Raw genomic sequence first — 13217 nt, 5'->3', positions numbered from 1 at the left:
CTGATCCCTGGGACCTAAGGGTGCCCCATCTAATGACAAAATAAATTCTCAAAATCTGTGTTGCTCAGGCTTTGAGCATAGATACAGCACCCAACCTTGAGTACACTTTAACACTTAGTGCGCTAAGTCTTCCCCACAAGCCGCTCCCGCAGCAGGAGTTCCGGCTCTTGTGCTCAGTGAGAGGCCTGTGACCTCCCAGACTGCTGTCACGTGACCACTGCTGCAAACTGCCCAGAAAGGTCAGTTTTCTGTCTTGGCTTCAATCCTTGAGAATCTCCCCCTCTGATCTTTTAGGAACTTAAAATGCAGAAACCTGGTCTGAGATAACATTAACCCGACATTTTAGCTTGGTTCCCCCGGCCACCTCGCCTTACCACGTCAGGAAATGGAAAAGTTCAAGTCCATCGTAATGACCCCTACAGACCTGGTATGGTCTGTTCCTCATGGCTTTGTTGTAATTTGAGGCATGATGGAGTGTGTGTTGAAGGCTGTGTGTTCCCCAAACGGTCTATGTAGGGGCACAAGGAGTTAGTGAATTGGGTTTAGGTAAGTATTGCTGTCTCTCTGAGCTGCTTTTTTTTTTTTTTTTTGACAGGCAGAGTGGACAGTGAGAGAGAGAGAAACAGAGAGAAAGGTCTTCCTTTTGCCGTTGGTTCACCCTCCAATGGCCGCCGCGGCCGGCACGCTGCAGCCGGCACACTGCGCTGATCCGAAGGCAGGAGCCAGGTGCTTCTCCTGGTCTCCCATGGGGTGCAGGGCCCAAGCACTTGGGCCATCCTCCACTGCACTCCCTGGCCACAGCAGAGAGCTGGCCTGGAAGAGGGGCAACCGGGACAGAATCCGGCACCCCGACCGGGACTAGAACCCGGTGTGCCGGCGCCGCAGGCGGAGGATTAGCCTAGTGAGCCGCGGCGCCAGCCCGGAGCTTTCTTGGGCAAGTCATTTTAACCTCACTTCTCTCATCTGTAAGACACCTATCTCAGCAACATGTTTATAGTATTCAGAGAAATTTTTTTTAAAATTACCAATTTATTTATTTGAAGACTGAGAGAGAGAAAGAAAGACCATCTGCTGGTCTGCTCCCCAAAGACCCTCAACACCAGGGCCCCCAGGGGCTGGGAACTCAATACAGGTCTCTTGTGAGGGTGGCAGGGACCCAGTGGGTCTGTGTTAGCAGGAAGTGGAACCAGGACTGGATCCAAGTCTCAAACCCAGGCTCACTGATACAGGGTACAGGCCCCACGCTGCATCGTAACTGCTGTGCCGAATGCCCATCCTGCCGACGTGTATTTTATTAACACTAAGCATTTCCGAAATAATGTTGCATTTTCTGTGTACTCAAGTAGAGACCACTGCTGTGTTTTGAGAGTGAGTGGTTGGATTATCTCAACTTCTGTTTATTCATTCTTATATGAAAAGGTATCACACTGGCATTTTGTAGTTAGACATCATTAAACGAGTAATTCATTTCTTTCTTCCTCTCTGTCAGTCTGAGCGTGTGTGGTCCTTGGCAGGCTCCGAGTCGACGGTGTTGCGTCCTCACAGCGGAGAGCTTGTGAAGGTCGTGGTCTGAGACTCGAGCAGATCTCTGCAGTGCGTGAGGTTTTGTGGGGAGAAGCAGCTTGAACAGGAAAGGGAGGCCGTATCTACAGCATCGGCAGAGCGTTCCTGCCTCATTCCTCCTCCTCCTCGTCTGCGCTGTCTCTAGTGTCACTGGTGTCTCCTGTCCCTCCAACTCTGCTGCTGTCTTGCAGGGCTTGTAGCTGGCATCAGGTCAGGGCCAGGTGGGCCCTGGGGGACTGTGGTGCAGCTCCTGAGGACTTGGTCAGCCCGTCGTGGCATCCTTCAGGCCCCGGGGGGCAGGGAGAGGCTCTGGACAGCGCGTATCCCGCTTTTCCTGAGACGTGGCTCATTCAGTTAAAGACCTGCGCCTTAGCCTGCACGGTGTCCTTTCTCTCTTGGAGCTGTGAAATGATCCTGGAGCAGACGGCCTGGTGTGCAGTCATGGTGACCTTGCCTGGCGTGACAAGCATGGCAATGCACCTCCTGCTTGTAAAATAAGGACGAGGCGTTAAGTCTGAAGTGAGGCAGGTGCCAATGGCACGTGAGTTTGTCCTGCGTGTTTAATGCCGTGCCCTGACAGCCCCTCCCACGTCCGTCTGCTCAGGCATGTCCACCCCCACTCACACACTCAGGGCACCCCGCCACGGAATGCCCCTGCCAGCTGCCCACACGCAGGTGCCCCTGGGTGGGTCTGTGCTGCACGTGGAGGCCGTGCTCCCGTGCAGGTGAGAGTGTGCTCCACACGTCTGTGGAAGCACAAGGTTCTCGGCCCGCAGGACACGCAGAGCAGGAATGGGGAACTGGTGCTCACTGAAGCAGCCGGGGTGGGCGGGCTTCAGGTCGGCGCTTCTGCTTCCGATGGGATTGAGCAAGAGAAGGAGCGGGGCCGTGGGTATTTCCCACTGTGGAGGAGGAGGTTAATGGCCAGCCCTGGCTTATGTCATTAGCGTCCCTGGAAATAACCCCCGACTCCCGCAGTCTTTACACCAAAGCAGCAGTGAGCCCGCCTGCCTCCTGGCTTTTCTTGGAAAAGGCATTTCTAGGAATGTCTGCCTGGCTTGGCCTCGTGCCCAGCGGTGGCCAGGAGTCAGGTTTCACAGTGGGGCTCTGAGCTGCCCGGTGTTGGCACCGTCCGTGCTTCCAGGCCAGGCCTGCACGGGGGTCCTGCCACGGACGCCTGCCCGAGGGCTGCACGGCACGGTGGGGCCGACGGCGGGGTCCCACGCTTGTCTCAGCCTTAACCCTTGCCGTAACAGACCTGACAAAGGAACTCGACAGCAGGGCTCAGGGGCCACTTCCTCACCTCGCCCTCAGCTCCTCTGTTTGGGGTGCGTTTGTTTGCTGCCAGACTGAGCACACCCCCATGCTTATTGGAGGCTGACTCTGGACCCAGACTCCATCCCAGTGTGAGGAGGCTGACTCTGGACCCAGACTCCATCCATCCCAGCGTGTGGAGGCTGACTCTGGACCCAGACTGCATCCCAGTGTGTGGAGGCTGACTCTGGACCCAGACTCCATCCCAGTGTGTGGAGGCTGACTCTGGACCCAGACTCCATCCATCCCCGTGTGTGGAGGCTGACTCTGGACCCAGACTCCATCCATCCCAGTGTGAGGAGGCTGACTCTGGACCCAGACTCCATCCATCCCAGCGTGTGGAGGCTGACTCTGGACCCAGACTCCATCCCAGTGTGTGGAGGCTGACTCTGGACCCAGACTGCATCCCAGTGTGAGGAGGCTGACTCTGGACCCAGACTCCATCCATCCCCGTGTGTGGAGGCTGACTCTGGACCCAGACTCCATCCATCCCAGCGTGTGGAGGCTGACTCTGGACCCAGACTGCATCCCAGTGTGTGGAGGCTGACTCTGGACCCAGACTCCATCCCAGTGTGTGGAGGCTGACTCTGGACCCAGACTCCATCCATCCCAGTGTGAGGAGGCTGACTCTGGACCCAGACTCCATCCATCCCAGCGTGTGGAGGCTGACTCTGGACCCAGACTCCATCCCAGTGTGTGGAGGCTGACTCTGGACCCAGACTGCATCCCAGTGTGAGGAGGCTGACTCTGGACCCAGACTCCATCCATCCCCGTGTGTGGAGGCTGACTCTGGACCCAGACTCCATCCATCCCCGTGTGTGGAGGCTGACTCTGGACCCAGACTGCATCCCAGTGTGTGGAGGCTGACTCTGGACCCAGACTCCATCCATCCCAGTGTGTGGAGGCTGACTCTGGACCCAGACTCCACCCTTCGCAGCGGGGTTCGTCGTAGTTTGGGATATGAGGTGTGAACACCCGATGTAAGAAGTTGCTGCCGGGCCGAGGTCTCCGGTGGCAGAATCAGCCGTGTGTGTGTGTGTGTGTGTGTGTGTCCGAGACACGGAATCCCGCCCCCCGACAGAGGGGCGCTGCTACCTTGCCCGTGGCTCCCTGCGCTGTGCAGTGTGTTCTAGGCACTCTGGTTTACTGCTCCACGCAGGCGGTTGTCGCTCGTTTCTGGATTTGCTTTTGCTTTTCCAGCAGCTGCGCTCCCACCCACCCGTGCTCTCCTTGCACAAGAAGGAGTCCCCACAAAGAACAGGCGAGCTCGGGGGCCACGGCCAGGGGCGAGCCTCTCAGGCACCTTGGGGGCCAAAGGAGTGTGCGGCCGGGCCATGCCGCTGAAGCCAGCAGCCTCAGCCGGGGCACCGGCTGCGGTCAGGAGGGAGCCTGGCATCAGGCAGCCTGTCCCAGCCCTGGGGTCTGCAGCCCCGCCCCGCCCAGCTTCGAGCCTGTCCAGTTTATATCAGGCTGCCCTGCGCAAGCCCCGGGGCAGAGGGCGCATCAGCAACCTGGAGCCACTTCTGGGCCAGATGAATTGATCCAGCGTTTTTAGAAGTGCTGGCTGCTGACTCCAAGTGGTGTACAGTTGGCTTTAAGTAACAGAAGATCTGACTGACCGCCTTCTGAGCGGTGGAGACTCACCAGGAAGCCCGGCAGGGGTACTCCCAGGCCTGGTGTCCCCAGCAGTCACCACCGTGACGGGGGCAGCTGATGTCGTCCTGAGCACGGTGCCCGCTCTAGCCCCCGGCAGGAAGATTTCTTTCCTCACAAGGGAAACATTCTTCCAGACATGCGCGCGCACACACACTCACAGCCTCTCTGACTTCCTTGTGGCAACAGCGGGCTACTCTGCGGCCCTGGGCACTTGCACCTCTAAGCCCCTCTCCTGCTGCAGTCCCACCACCGGCAGATCAGAGGCCGTGCCTGCCCCCTCCAGCGCTCGAAGGGTGAGAAGCTCCTGCCTGCAGCCCTTGGCCAGGCTGCCTGGCACCTTGCTCAGGGCCAAGTTCACATCACGGCGCGGGCCCCGGAAACCTTTCTCTCCAGGCGGTCAGCCTCACTACCCGGCTGCCCTGCGCATGTCCTCTGAGGCCTCTCTCAGAGTTCAGGCTTCCAGCAAGAATCCTTCCCGGCGTTCTGCCGGAGAGCAAGCCAGCGTTTGGGAAAGTCAACCGAAGCAGAGCTTGAAGAGTGCGAGTTAGAGACTAGTCGCCGCCCTGGGCCTGTCCACTTGTGGCGACCCTGTGACCATGGTCAGTGTGCGGGGATGTGCGTGTTTGCTTGTGCACACTTAAAGGGGTTTGCACCTGCTGTCTGCTCACCAGGCGCCCGCAGCCAGGCTGCTGGGTTTTTTCTGCAGGCCGCACCCGGGTGTGTTCATCACGTCACACCTGAGCGTCCGTTCTCTTCCTGTCACTTGCTGTGTCCTGCTGCAGCCCGGAGCTGCCTCTTATTGTCTCTGGATGTCTCACAGCTCGGCAGGGTCCCTGGTGAACTGTCAGTGCTCCGTCAGTGTGTGAAGGGAAGTGGGTTTTGTCCTGGGCAACTTTGGATTCTGTCATGGGCAAAACGGCAGAGGACGCTGGGAAAGTGCACGCTGGGTGTGTCCCTGGAGTCAGAGCAGTGCTGGGCGCACATGCTGGCTGGGGGCTCATCAAGGCAGGGACCGGTGGAGCCGGGCACTCAGGACCTACACAGTCCCCAGAGACCCACGTGGAGCGGTCGGTCAGCAGTAACCAAGCTTTTAGGACGAGGGGAGCCCGCATGCTGTAGGCACCTTTCTCTCCCCGTCGCTGGGGCAGAGAAACCTGCAGAGGTTGTGTGAGGGTCCCCGTGGGCCGGTGGGCATTGCGGGTTGTGCACGTGGAGGGCGAGCCACCCCCACCGCAGTCGGAAGCAGCCACGTGTGCCAAGGCTCCCTAGCAGAGAAGCTCCACGGTCCAGATGACGCGCAGCCTGCCCCAGCCCTCAGCATGGCTGACCCTCTCCAAAGCAACCCATCTCCAGGCAGGGCAGCCAGGACTGAAAGATGTGGGACTCCTTTCCAGAAACTTCCAGCACATTGTCCTCTCCCTCCTGTGTTAAGCAGAGTGATGTGACTACTCTCTCTTTGCTCTCCCCGCCAGGACCAGACACTTCAAAGAAAGCATCAAGTTCATTCATGAGTGCCGACTCCAGGGGGAGGGCTGCCTTGTGCACTGGTGCGTATGTCTCCTGCTCAGGACAGACCAGCCTGGCCTCTCCAGCCACTCGCTGGGGTTCTCATTCCTCTGCTCTCCACTCTGACTCGAGCACACGGGGCAGCTGTCCCCTGCTGTGTGAGTCCTTGTTTGCCTTTGTTGAAGGAGAATCCTTACTGCTTTCGCGTTTGTGTTGCTTGCATTCCACTCCCTGCTGGGTTCCTGTGGGGACTGTCTGGGTCCTGGACCCCAGGTGCTGGACCCTTTGCTCATCTGCTGCTAACGTTTATCATAACAGCTTCCCCGAGGTGGCACCGGTTCTGTAGGTTCATCCCCAAGACCTCAGTGGCTTTTCTTTCCCAGGTTTTGCCTGCAGACAAGGGTGTTTCACATCATATCACTGTCACACCCAAGGACCATTTCTTCTGGATTTGTAGATTGGGGCGTTTGGTCTGCCTTACTGCTTTGCCTTCAGAAGTCTAAAACAGACCCTGGGCATTAAACAGGTGACTGGTGGAGTGACAGCTCTCCACTTGCATGCTGTTATAACTTAGGATGCGCACACACACACACACACACAGTGAAAAGAAAGGTCAAAGACATATAAGCCAAGGATACGATAGAAAGCCCTGGACTTTGTACCTGGCACACAGGAAGTTCTTGGTAACTGTTAGCTATTATTTTCATCACCATGAGCAGCCACACTAATAACCTGGCTCGTTGATCTAGGGAGCCAGTGGTCAACATCCTGGCAAGGCGCAGGCAGGACCAGGACCCCCTGGTTTCGAATGAGAGGTGACACAGATTAACAGAGCAGAGGCTTGAGCTGTGAAAAGTGTCAGATGTCCCTGGGAAACCCAGGAAGGCAGGGAGGGCACCAGGCAGTCAGGTTGCTTTTAGAACCATGCTCTGCAGTTCTTGAAATAGTTTGGTTTTTCTTCCTAGTTTTTAAAAGATTTATTTATTTATTTGAAAGGCAGAGTTACAGAGTAGAAAAAGCTCTTCCATCTACTGGTTCACTCTCCAAATGGCCACAATAGCCAGGGCTGGACCAGGCTGGAGACAGGAGACAGGAGCGTCATCCAGGTCTCCCCCGGGGGCGGCCGGGGCCCAAGGACTTAGGTCATCTTCTGTTGCTTTCCCAGGTGTCTCAGCGGGGAGCTGGATTGGAGATAGAGCAGCTGGGACTTGAACCAGCACTCATATGGGTTGCTGGCATCCCAAGCAGTATTTAACCCACTGTGCCCCCAATGCCCGCCCCATCTTTGCATGTCTTTTGTGTGTTTTTAAGATTTTTATTTATTTATTTGAGAGGTAGAGTTACAGACAGAGAGAGGGAGAGGTAAAGTTCTTCCATCTGCTGGTTCACTCCCTAAATGGCAACAACGGCCGGAGCTGGGCCAGTCCGAAGCCAGGAGCTTCTTGCAGGTCTCCCATGCCGATGCAGGGGCCCAAGTACTTGGACCGTCTTCCTTTGCTTTCCCAGACCATTAACAGAGAGCTGGATGGGAAGAGGAGCAGCTGGGATACGAACTGGCACCCATATGGGATGCTGGCACCACAGGCGTGGGCTTAACCCACTGCACCCAACGCCGGCCCCATATCTTCGTGTTCTGGAAGATTAGAAAGCATGCTGACATGAAGGAGTTTTTGTGTGTGTTTACATTTGGTTTTAAAGGGCCCTGGTTGTTCTGGAACTCCCACCCCCGGGCTTCTCCAGGATTCTCATGAATTCAGATCTCCAGGGGTGCAACCCAAGAGCATGTATCTTTAAAAAGCTCTCTGAGTGTTTCTGTTACATTTCTGCTGGACATCTTGTCCTGGGAAAGAACAGAGAGGGGACATTGCTCTACTTTCCTGAGCCTACGAGGAAAAGAGCCGGTGCCATGGCGTAGGGGGAAAAGCCACTGCCCACAGTGCTGGCATCCCACACGGGCACCAGTTTGAGCCCCAGCTGCTCCACTTTCCATCCAGCTCCCTGCTTAAGTGCCTGAGAGAGCAGTGGAAGATGGCCCAAGTGCTTGGGCCCCTGGGACCCACGTGGGAGACCCAGATGGAGTTCCTGGCTCCTGGCTCCAGCCTGGCCCAGCTCTGGCCATTGTAGCCATTCGGGGAGTAAACTGGCAGATGAAAGATTTCTCTGTCTCTCTCTCTCTGCCTCCCTCCCTCCCTCTCCCCAGCCCTCTTTCTCTGTAACTCTGCCTTTCAAATAAATCAATAATAATAAAAGAAGAACCCTCTGTCTAGGGAGGCAGCCTCACGTGAGTGTGGGTTTTTTTTTTTTTTTACATTGTTATTGACATTGAATGCAGGCGAGCCTGATCCTCTAGGAATTCGCATTTCATTCCGTGTGCACATCTGAAGACGAGTTTTTCTAAAGGGGACACAGCTGCCAGACTTCCCCATCTTAGACCACTGCCGGCACGGCACACCCCGAGGCTGGTGCAGTACAGCCATTTGTCACTGTCTTCATTTGCATGTGCATTTACAATTGGTCCTTACTCAGCCGGCTGCAGAGAACCAAACTGTTACTACTGGCCAAGCTCCTTGTGCCCACGCTGGCACTCGGCTTGATTATGTCAAAAAGAACATGAAACTAAGATGTCTTTTTCTGTATTTCCTGGGCTTTAAAAATCTAACATTTAGTCCTTATATAGTAGCTAAGAAAACCAGATATTTTTTTAAAAGATCTTTTTATTTATTTGAAAGGCAGAATTAGAGAGAAGGGGGAGGAGTGAGAGAGAGAGTGAGAGAAAGAAAGAAAGAGAGAAAGAGAGAGAGAGAGATCTTTCATCCACTGGTTCTCTTCCCAGATGACCATGCCAGCCAGGACTGGACCAGGCCAAAGTCAGGAACTCCATTTGGGCCTCCCAGGATTCAGGGCATCTTCCACTGCCTTCCCAGGCGCATTAGCAGGTAGCTGGATCACAAGTGGAGCAGCCAGGAGCTGAACAGTGGTACTCATGGGATGCTGGCTTAACCTGCTCTGCCACAACGCTGGCCCCAAGGAAACCAGCCTTTTAAGAACTGACTGGGGCCAGCGCTGTGGCACAGCAGGTGGAGCCACCATCTGCAAGTGGGTACCAGTTCAATTCCTGGCTGCTCCATTCCTGATCCAGCTCCCTGCTAATGCAATTGGGAAAGCAGGAGAAGGTGACCCAAATACTTGGGCTCCTGCACCCACATGGGAGACCCAGAGGAAGCTCCTGGCTCCTGGCTTCAGGCAGCCCAGCTCTGGCCTTTTTGGCCATTTGCGGAGTAAACCAGCAGGTGGAAGAACCATCTCTCTCCCTCTCTCTGTAACTCTGACTTTCAAATAAAATAAATAAATCTTAAAGAAAAAAATCGTGAGGCATTCCAAACTAGTGCAGATTTTAAGTGGATTGTTGCATGGGTCTTGGCAGCCTCAAGCTCCCTTGGAGTACCTGTGTTATTTTATTTTGTCCAAGGAAATGGGCAGTAGCTGAGGAGGGGCTTAGGAGTAATGGAAAATCCTAGAGCCGAAGTGCCTGGAGCCATCTCTTGTAGAAAAATCAATGCCTCGGGGCGCCTGAGAACCTGGGGTCAGGAAGCAGAGATGGCGGCCTGTTCTCATGATGGAGTTCCCGCCCCCTGCTTACTTGCTGACCACTTGCAGTCGGGGCAAGCGACTCTCAGACAGGGTCCCCGGAGCCCCCTGCTGCACCTGGGCAGGGTGGTCGACCCAGCCCTGCGCTGAGACTGCCCTCACCCTGCAGCCTGGCGGGGGTCTCCCGGAGCGTGACGCTGGTGATCGCCTACATCATGACCGTCACCGACTTCGGCTGGGAAGACGCCCTGCACACAGTGCGCGCCGGGAGGTCCTGCGCCAACCCCAACCTGGGCTTCCAGAGGCAGCTCCAGGAGTTCGAGAAGCACGAAGTCCAGCAGGTGAGCCGTCGCGTGGTCTCCCGGTGCACGTCTCGAATCAGGGAGGCTGGAGGTGGCAAGCAAGGGTGCCTTGCCCACCAGCGACCCCACGAGAGTTGTCACAGATCCCCCGTGTACCAGCCACAGCCACGGCCACCGCCCTGGTACCCGGGACTCCGTATCCGCTTCTGCCTCTGCCTTTGGGCGCAGTTCCGTTGTCACGGTGTGGCTGGTTTTCCCGTGCTCAAGCCAAGACTTTGCAGGTGCAAGGACTTCTCTTGCCCCACACCAGCCAACCACAGAGCGGTGACTGCCCGTGCCTGTGCAGGCATTCCCTCCCCCGCCCTCGTAAGCCCAGGGGGCATCCATGTGTGTGACTCGCGGGCTTTGTTTCCAACACCTCCAGTATCGCCAGTGGCTGAAGGAAGAGTATGGAGAGAGCCCCTTGCGGGATGCTGAAGAAGCCAAAAGCATTCTGGGTAAATATAAAGAGCAAGGGCGTGTGGAGGCGCAGCCTGGCGCCAGGCGGTGGAGCAGCTTCCCGGGCCTGCCCCCTCTGGCCTACAATAACTACACGACGGAGACCTAACGCGGAGGGATCTGGCGCCTCTCTGCAGTGCTTGTCTTCGGCGCGTTCCGGGCGGTGGCGTGTTGGCTGCGCTGCTGCGACAGCGGGAAAGGTGGAGGGCTCTGGACTCCTGTACCCGCCACCCTATCCGGCCAGGCTTCAACCCCTCCCCTACTGCCCCACCCCTCCCCTCTGCTGAGCTCGCTGCACCCCGGGATGCTGCTCTGTGATGTGCACTGCTTTGTGCATGCGTAGGTAAGTGTGCAGGTGCACGTGTGTCACCGTGCGCAGGTGTGAGCCTGTGTGGGTGTGCATGGTAACAGGCGAGGGCGTGGGCATGTGTGTGTCAGGGTGTGCGTGCATGTGCACAGATGTGTGGGCACGCAGCCGCATGTGTGAGTACAGATTAACAGGCGAGTGGGTGTGCGTGTGTCAGTGTGTATGCATGTGAGCATATGAGTGTGCATGGATGAACGTTTGCACATATGCATGTCGGTGTGTGCACTCAAGTGTGTTCACAGTGAGTGTAGGCATGGGCTTGTGTGCATTTTCATGAGCTTGTGAGTGTGTGTTAGAGTATGCTCATTTGTGTGAATGAGATGTGGGCTCTGAGCGTGCACTGTAAGCTTGTGTGTGAGTGTGCACAGGCGTGTGCATTGTGAGCATGTGGCTGCATGTGTGAATTCCTAATGTCCATGTTCCTGGAAGTCACCCAATCCACACTGCAAGGATTGGTGTGGCCACTTTTCCCTTGGATTCCTCCTGGAAGGCATTTGAACTTGACCTCTGCAAAGCTGTCCAGCTAGGAGCAGCCTGTGCCTGTGAGAACTCAGGGGAATGAGTGGCTGGGAGCAGAGCCCCACCCAGACCCCAGGGAGGTGTGAGTGGGGAGCAGGGGGCAGATTTCTCCTGAAAGAGGGTAGTTCTGGTCCCCGGGAAGCCGTGGGGTGCTCTGAGCAGTGTCTCCGTCTCACTGGAAGAGCACCGGGCCGTCAGCGCCCGCTGCCTTGCTCCAGGCCCCTTCGCCTGTCACGCCCCTGATTTCTCCAGTCACTGGCGAGCAGCCCCCCTTGCGCCCGCCTAGCTCCACACGCTCCTGGCTTCTGCTGTCCTCACTCTGCCGTGGCCCCTGCTCGAGGTTTGCATGCACCTGCAGGAACTGGCAAGAAACGGCATTTATTAAGCTCTGCTGCAGTTTGCATTTGAAAATGAGCATTGATTAAGCTCCTTGTGTATGCTGTGGTTTGCATATTGGATCTCAGCTACCTCATTAAATGTTTATGAAAAGGTTTTTTTTTTTTGTTACTCCAATCAACTCTGCCTCATAGTAGAAAATGTGTGGCCGAAGATAAAGCGTCAGTGTCTCTGAGCTATGTGAAGTGTCTGATTAGGGCTCTAATAATGCTTCCTGGTGGGTAGAATCCCATTTAGGTGGCGAGAGTGTGTGCAGTTCGCAGCTCGGGGCAGTAGGCTTCCTGGGACGTGGTGCACACAGCGCAGTGGCCCAGCGCATCCCACCAACTCAGATCTCTTAAGCACGCAGAGCCACACGAATGAAAAAGTACACCCGACCTCTCCCTAGAAAGATGTTGCAACCCAGTGCCTCCGAATTCCGCCACAAACAGAGCCCCTGAGCAAGAGGAGCGGTTTTCCCAGGCATGTAGAGGGTCTGCCAAGGTGAGCCCCCTGGGGACCGGGGACAGCGCAGTAGCCTGCCTCGCGCCACGGAGGCATGGGCCCCGATGCACCGCGAGCCGCATCGGCAGCTCACGCAATCTGCCAAGAAAGGGCATTGTTTGTGTCCTTACACCAAAAAGCCATGTAAATATGCTAACGGAAAAAGCATTTACGATATTATCTTGACTGCTTAAAAGCACGTGCCCAGCGATTACGTCTTCCTGCTGGCCTTGAAATGCCGTCTTAATACTTGTTGCCAGTAACGCTCTTTCTCCACAGCCACTCCGAGAATTCTGAAGTACTGGGCCTTTCTCAGAAGACTGTAATGCACCTGCCGTTTCTGAAATATCGCAGAGTTCAGGCTGGTGCTGCCAAAAAAGAAAAAGCCACCCAGAGTTTATTTTTGAAGTGTCCAGCCGAGATTTGTAAAGCTGTTTGTTCATTTTAAACTGAATATGTGTTGTAATACATTGCAAATGCAGGATGTTCTTTAGCAAGGGAGAATGTTTTTCACCTTAACTCCACTGCTTAACTTGACTTTGCTGCCTGTCAGACTTCTCAAGGGCCCTGTTGGTCTGTTCTGGTTACTGGTTAGCCATGGTGCCTGCCTCACATGAGCAGCTGGGCCTCTGGGTCTCCTGCGGTGTGCACACTGTCCACGTGTTCTGGGGTTCTGGGGTCCCCCCGCCCCTGGCGTGAGAACCATCTCTCGGTGTGTGCTCTCTCCAGGGTTTGTGTTGTCCAGGAGGGAATTTACCAGAAGCTGCACATTTTTATTAATAAAGGTCAACTTAGCCATATTTAACATCACGTGCCATGCTTTTTTCTTTTCCTAGCAAGACTGAAGGCTGCGTCGCCCCCCCACCCCCCGGGTGATTTTTTTTTTCTTTCAAGGTTTGTTTATTTGAAAGTTTTGAAAGTCAGAGTTACAGAGAGGCAGAGGCAGATGGCCACAATGGCTGGAGCTGCACTGATCTGAAGCCAGGAGCCAGGAGCTACTTCTGGGTCTCCCACGCGGGTGCAGG

At 55.7% G+C, this 13217-nt stretch overlaps 1 protein-coding gene across 14 annotated transcripts in view; it reads left to right on the top strand.

Annotated features, from left to right (window-relative positions):
- DUSP22 (dual specificity phosphatase 22) overlaps positions 1-12997 on the top strand; it is a 60413-nt gene extending 47416 nt beyond the window's left edge. For 2 of the 14 annotated variants that reach the window (XM_070074874.1, XM_017337672.2), the window contains 5 exons: positions 6006-6080; positions 9797-9968; positions 10354-10426; positions 10565-10770; positions 12472-12997. In XM_070074874.1, coding sequence (XP_069930975.1) covers positions 6006-6080; positions 9797-9968; positions 10354-10426; positions 10565-10770 — 526 coding nt within the window. In that variant the 3' untranslated portion in view covers positions 12472-12997. Of the gene's footprint in view, positions 1-6005; positions 6081-9796; positions 9969-10353 lie in introns of all 14 variants that reach the window. The other 12 variants (XM_070074879.1, XM_017337677.2, XM_070074880.1 and 9 more) reach the window with 8 other exon arrangements.
- The last annotated feature ends 220 nt before the right edge of the window (positions 12998-13217 follow it).

Source organism: Oryctolagus cuniculus, chromosome 5, assembly GCF_964237555.1.
Source record: "Oryctolagus cuniculus chromosome 5, mOryCun1.1, whole genome shotgun sequence".
In the NCBI taxonomy this organism is placed as follows: domain Eukaryota; kingdom Metazoa; phylum Chordata; class Mammalia; order Lagomorpha; family Leporidae; genus Oryctolagus; species Oryctolagus cuniculus.
This window is presented reverse-complemented; position numbering and strand designations above follow the sequence as displayed.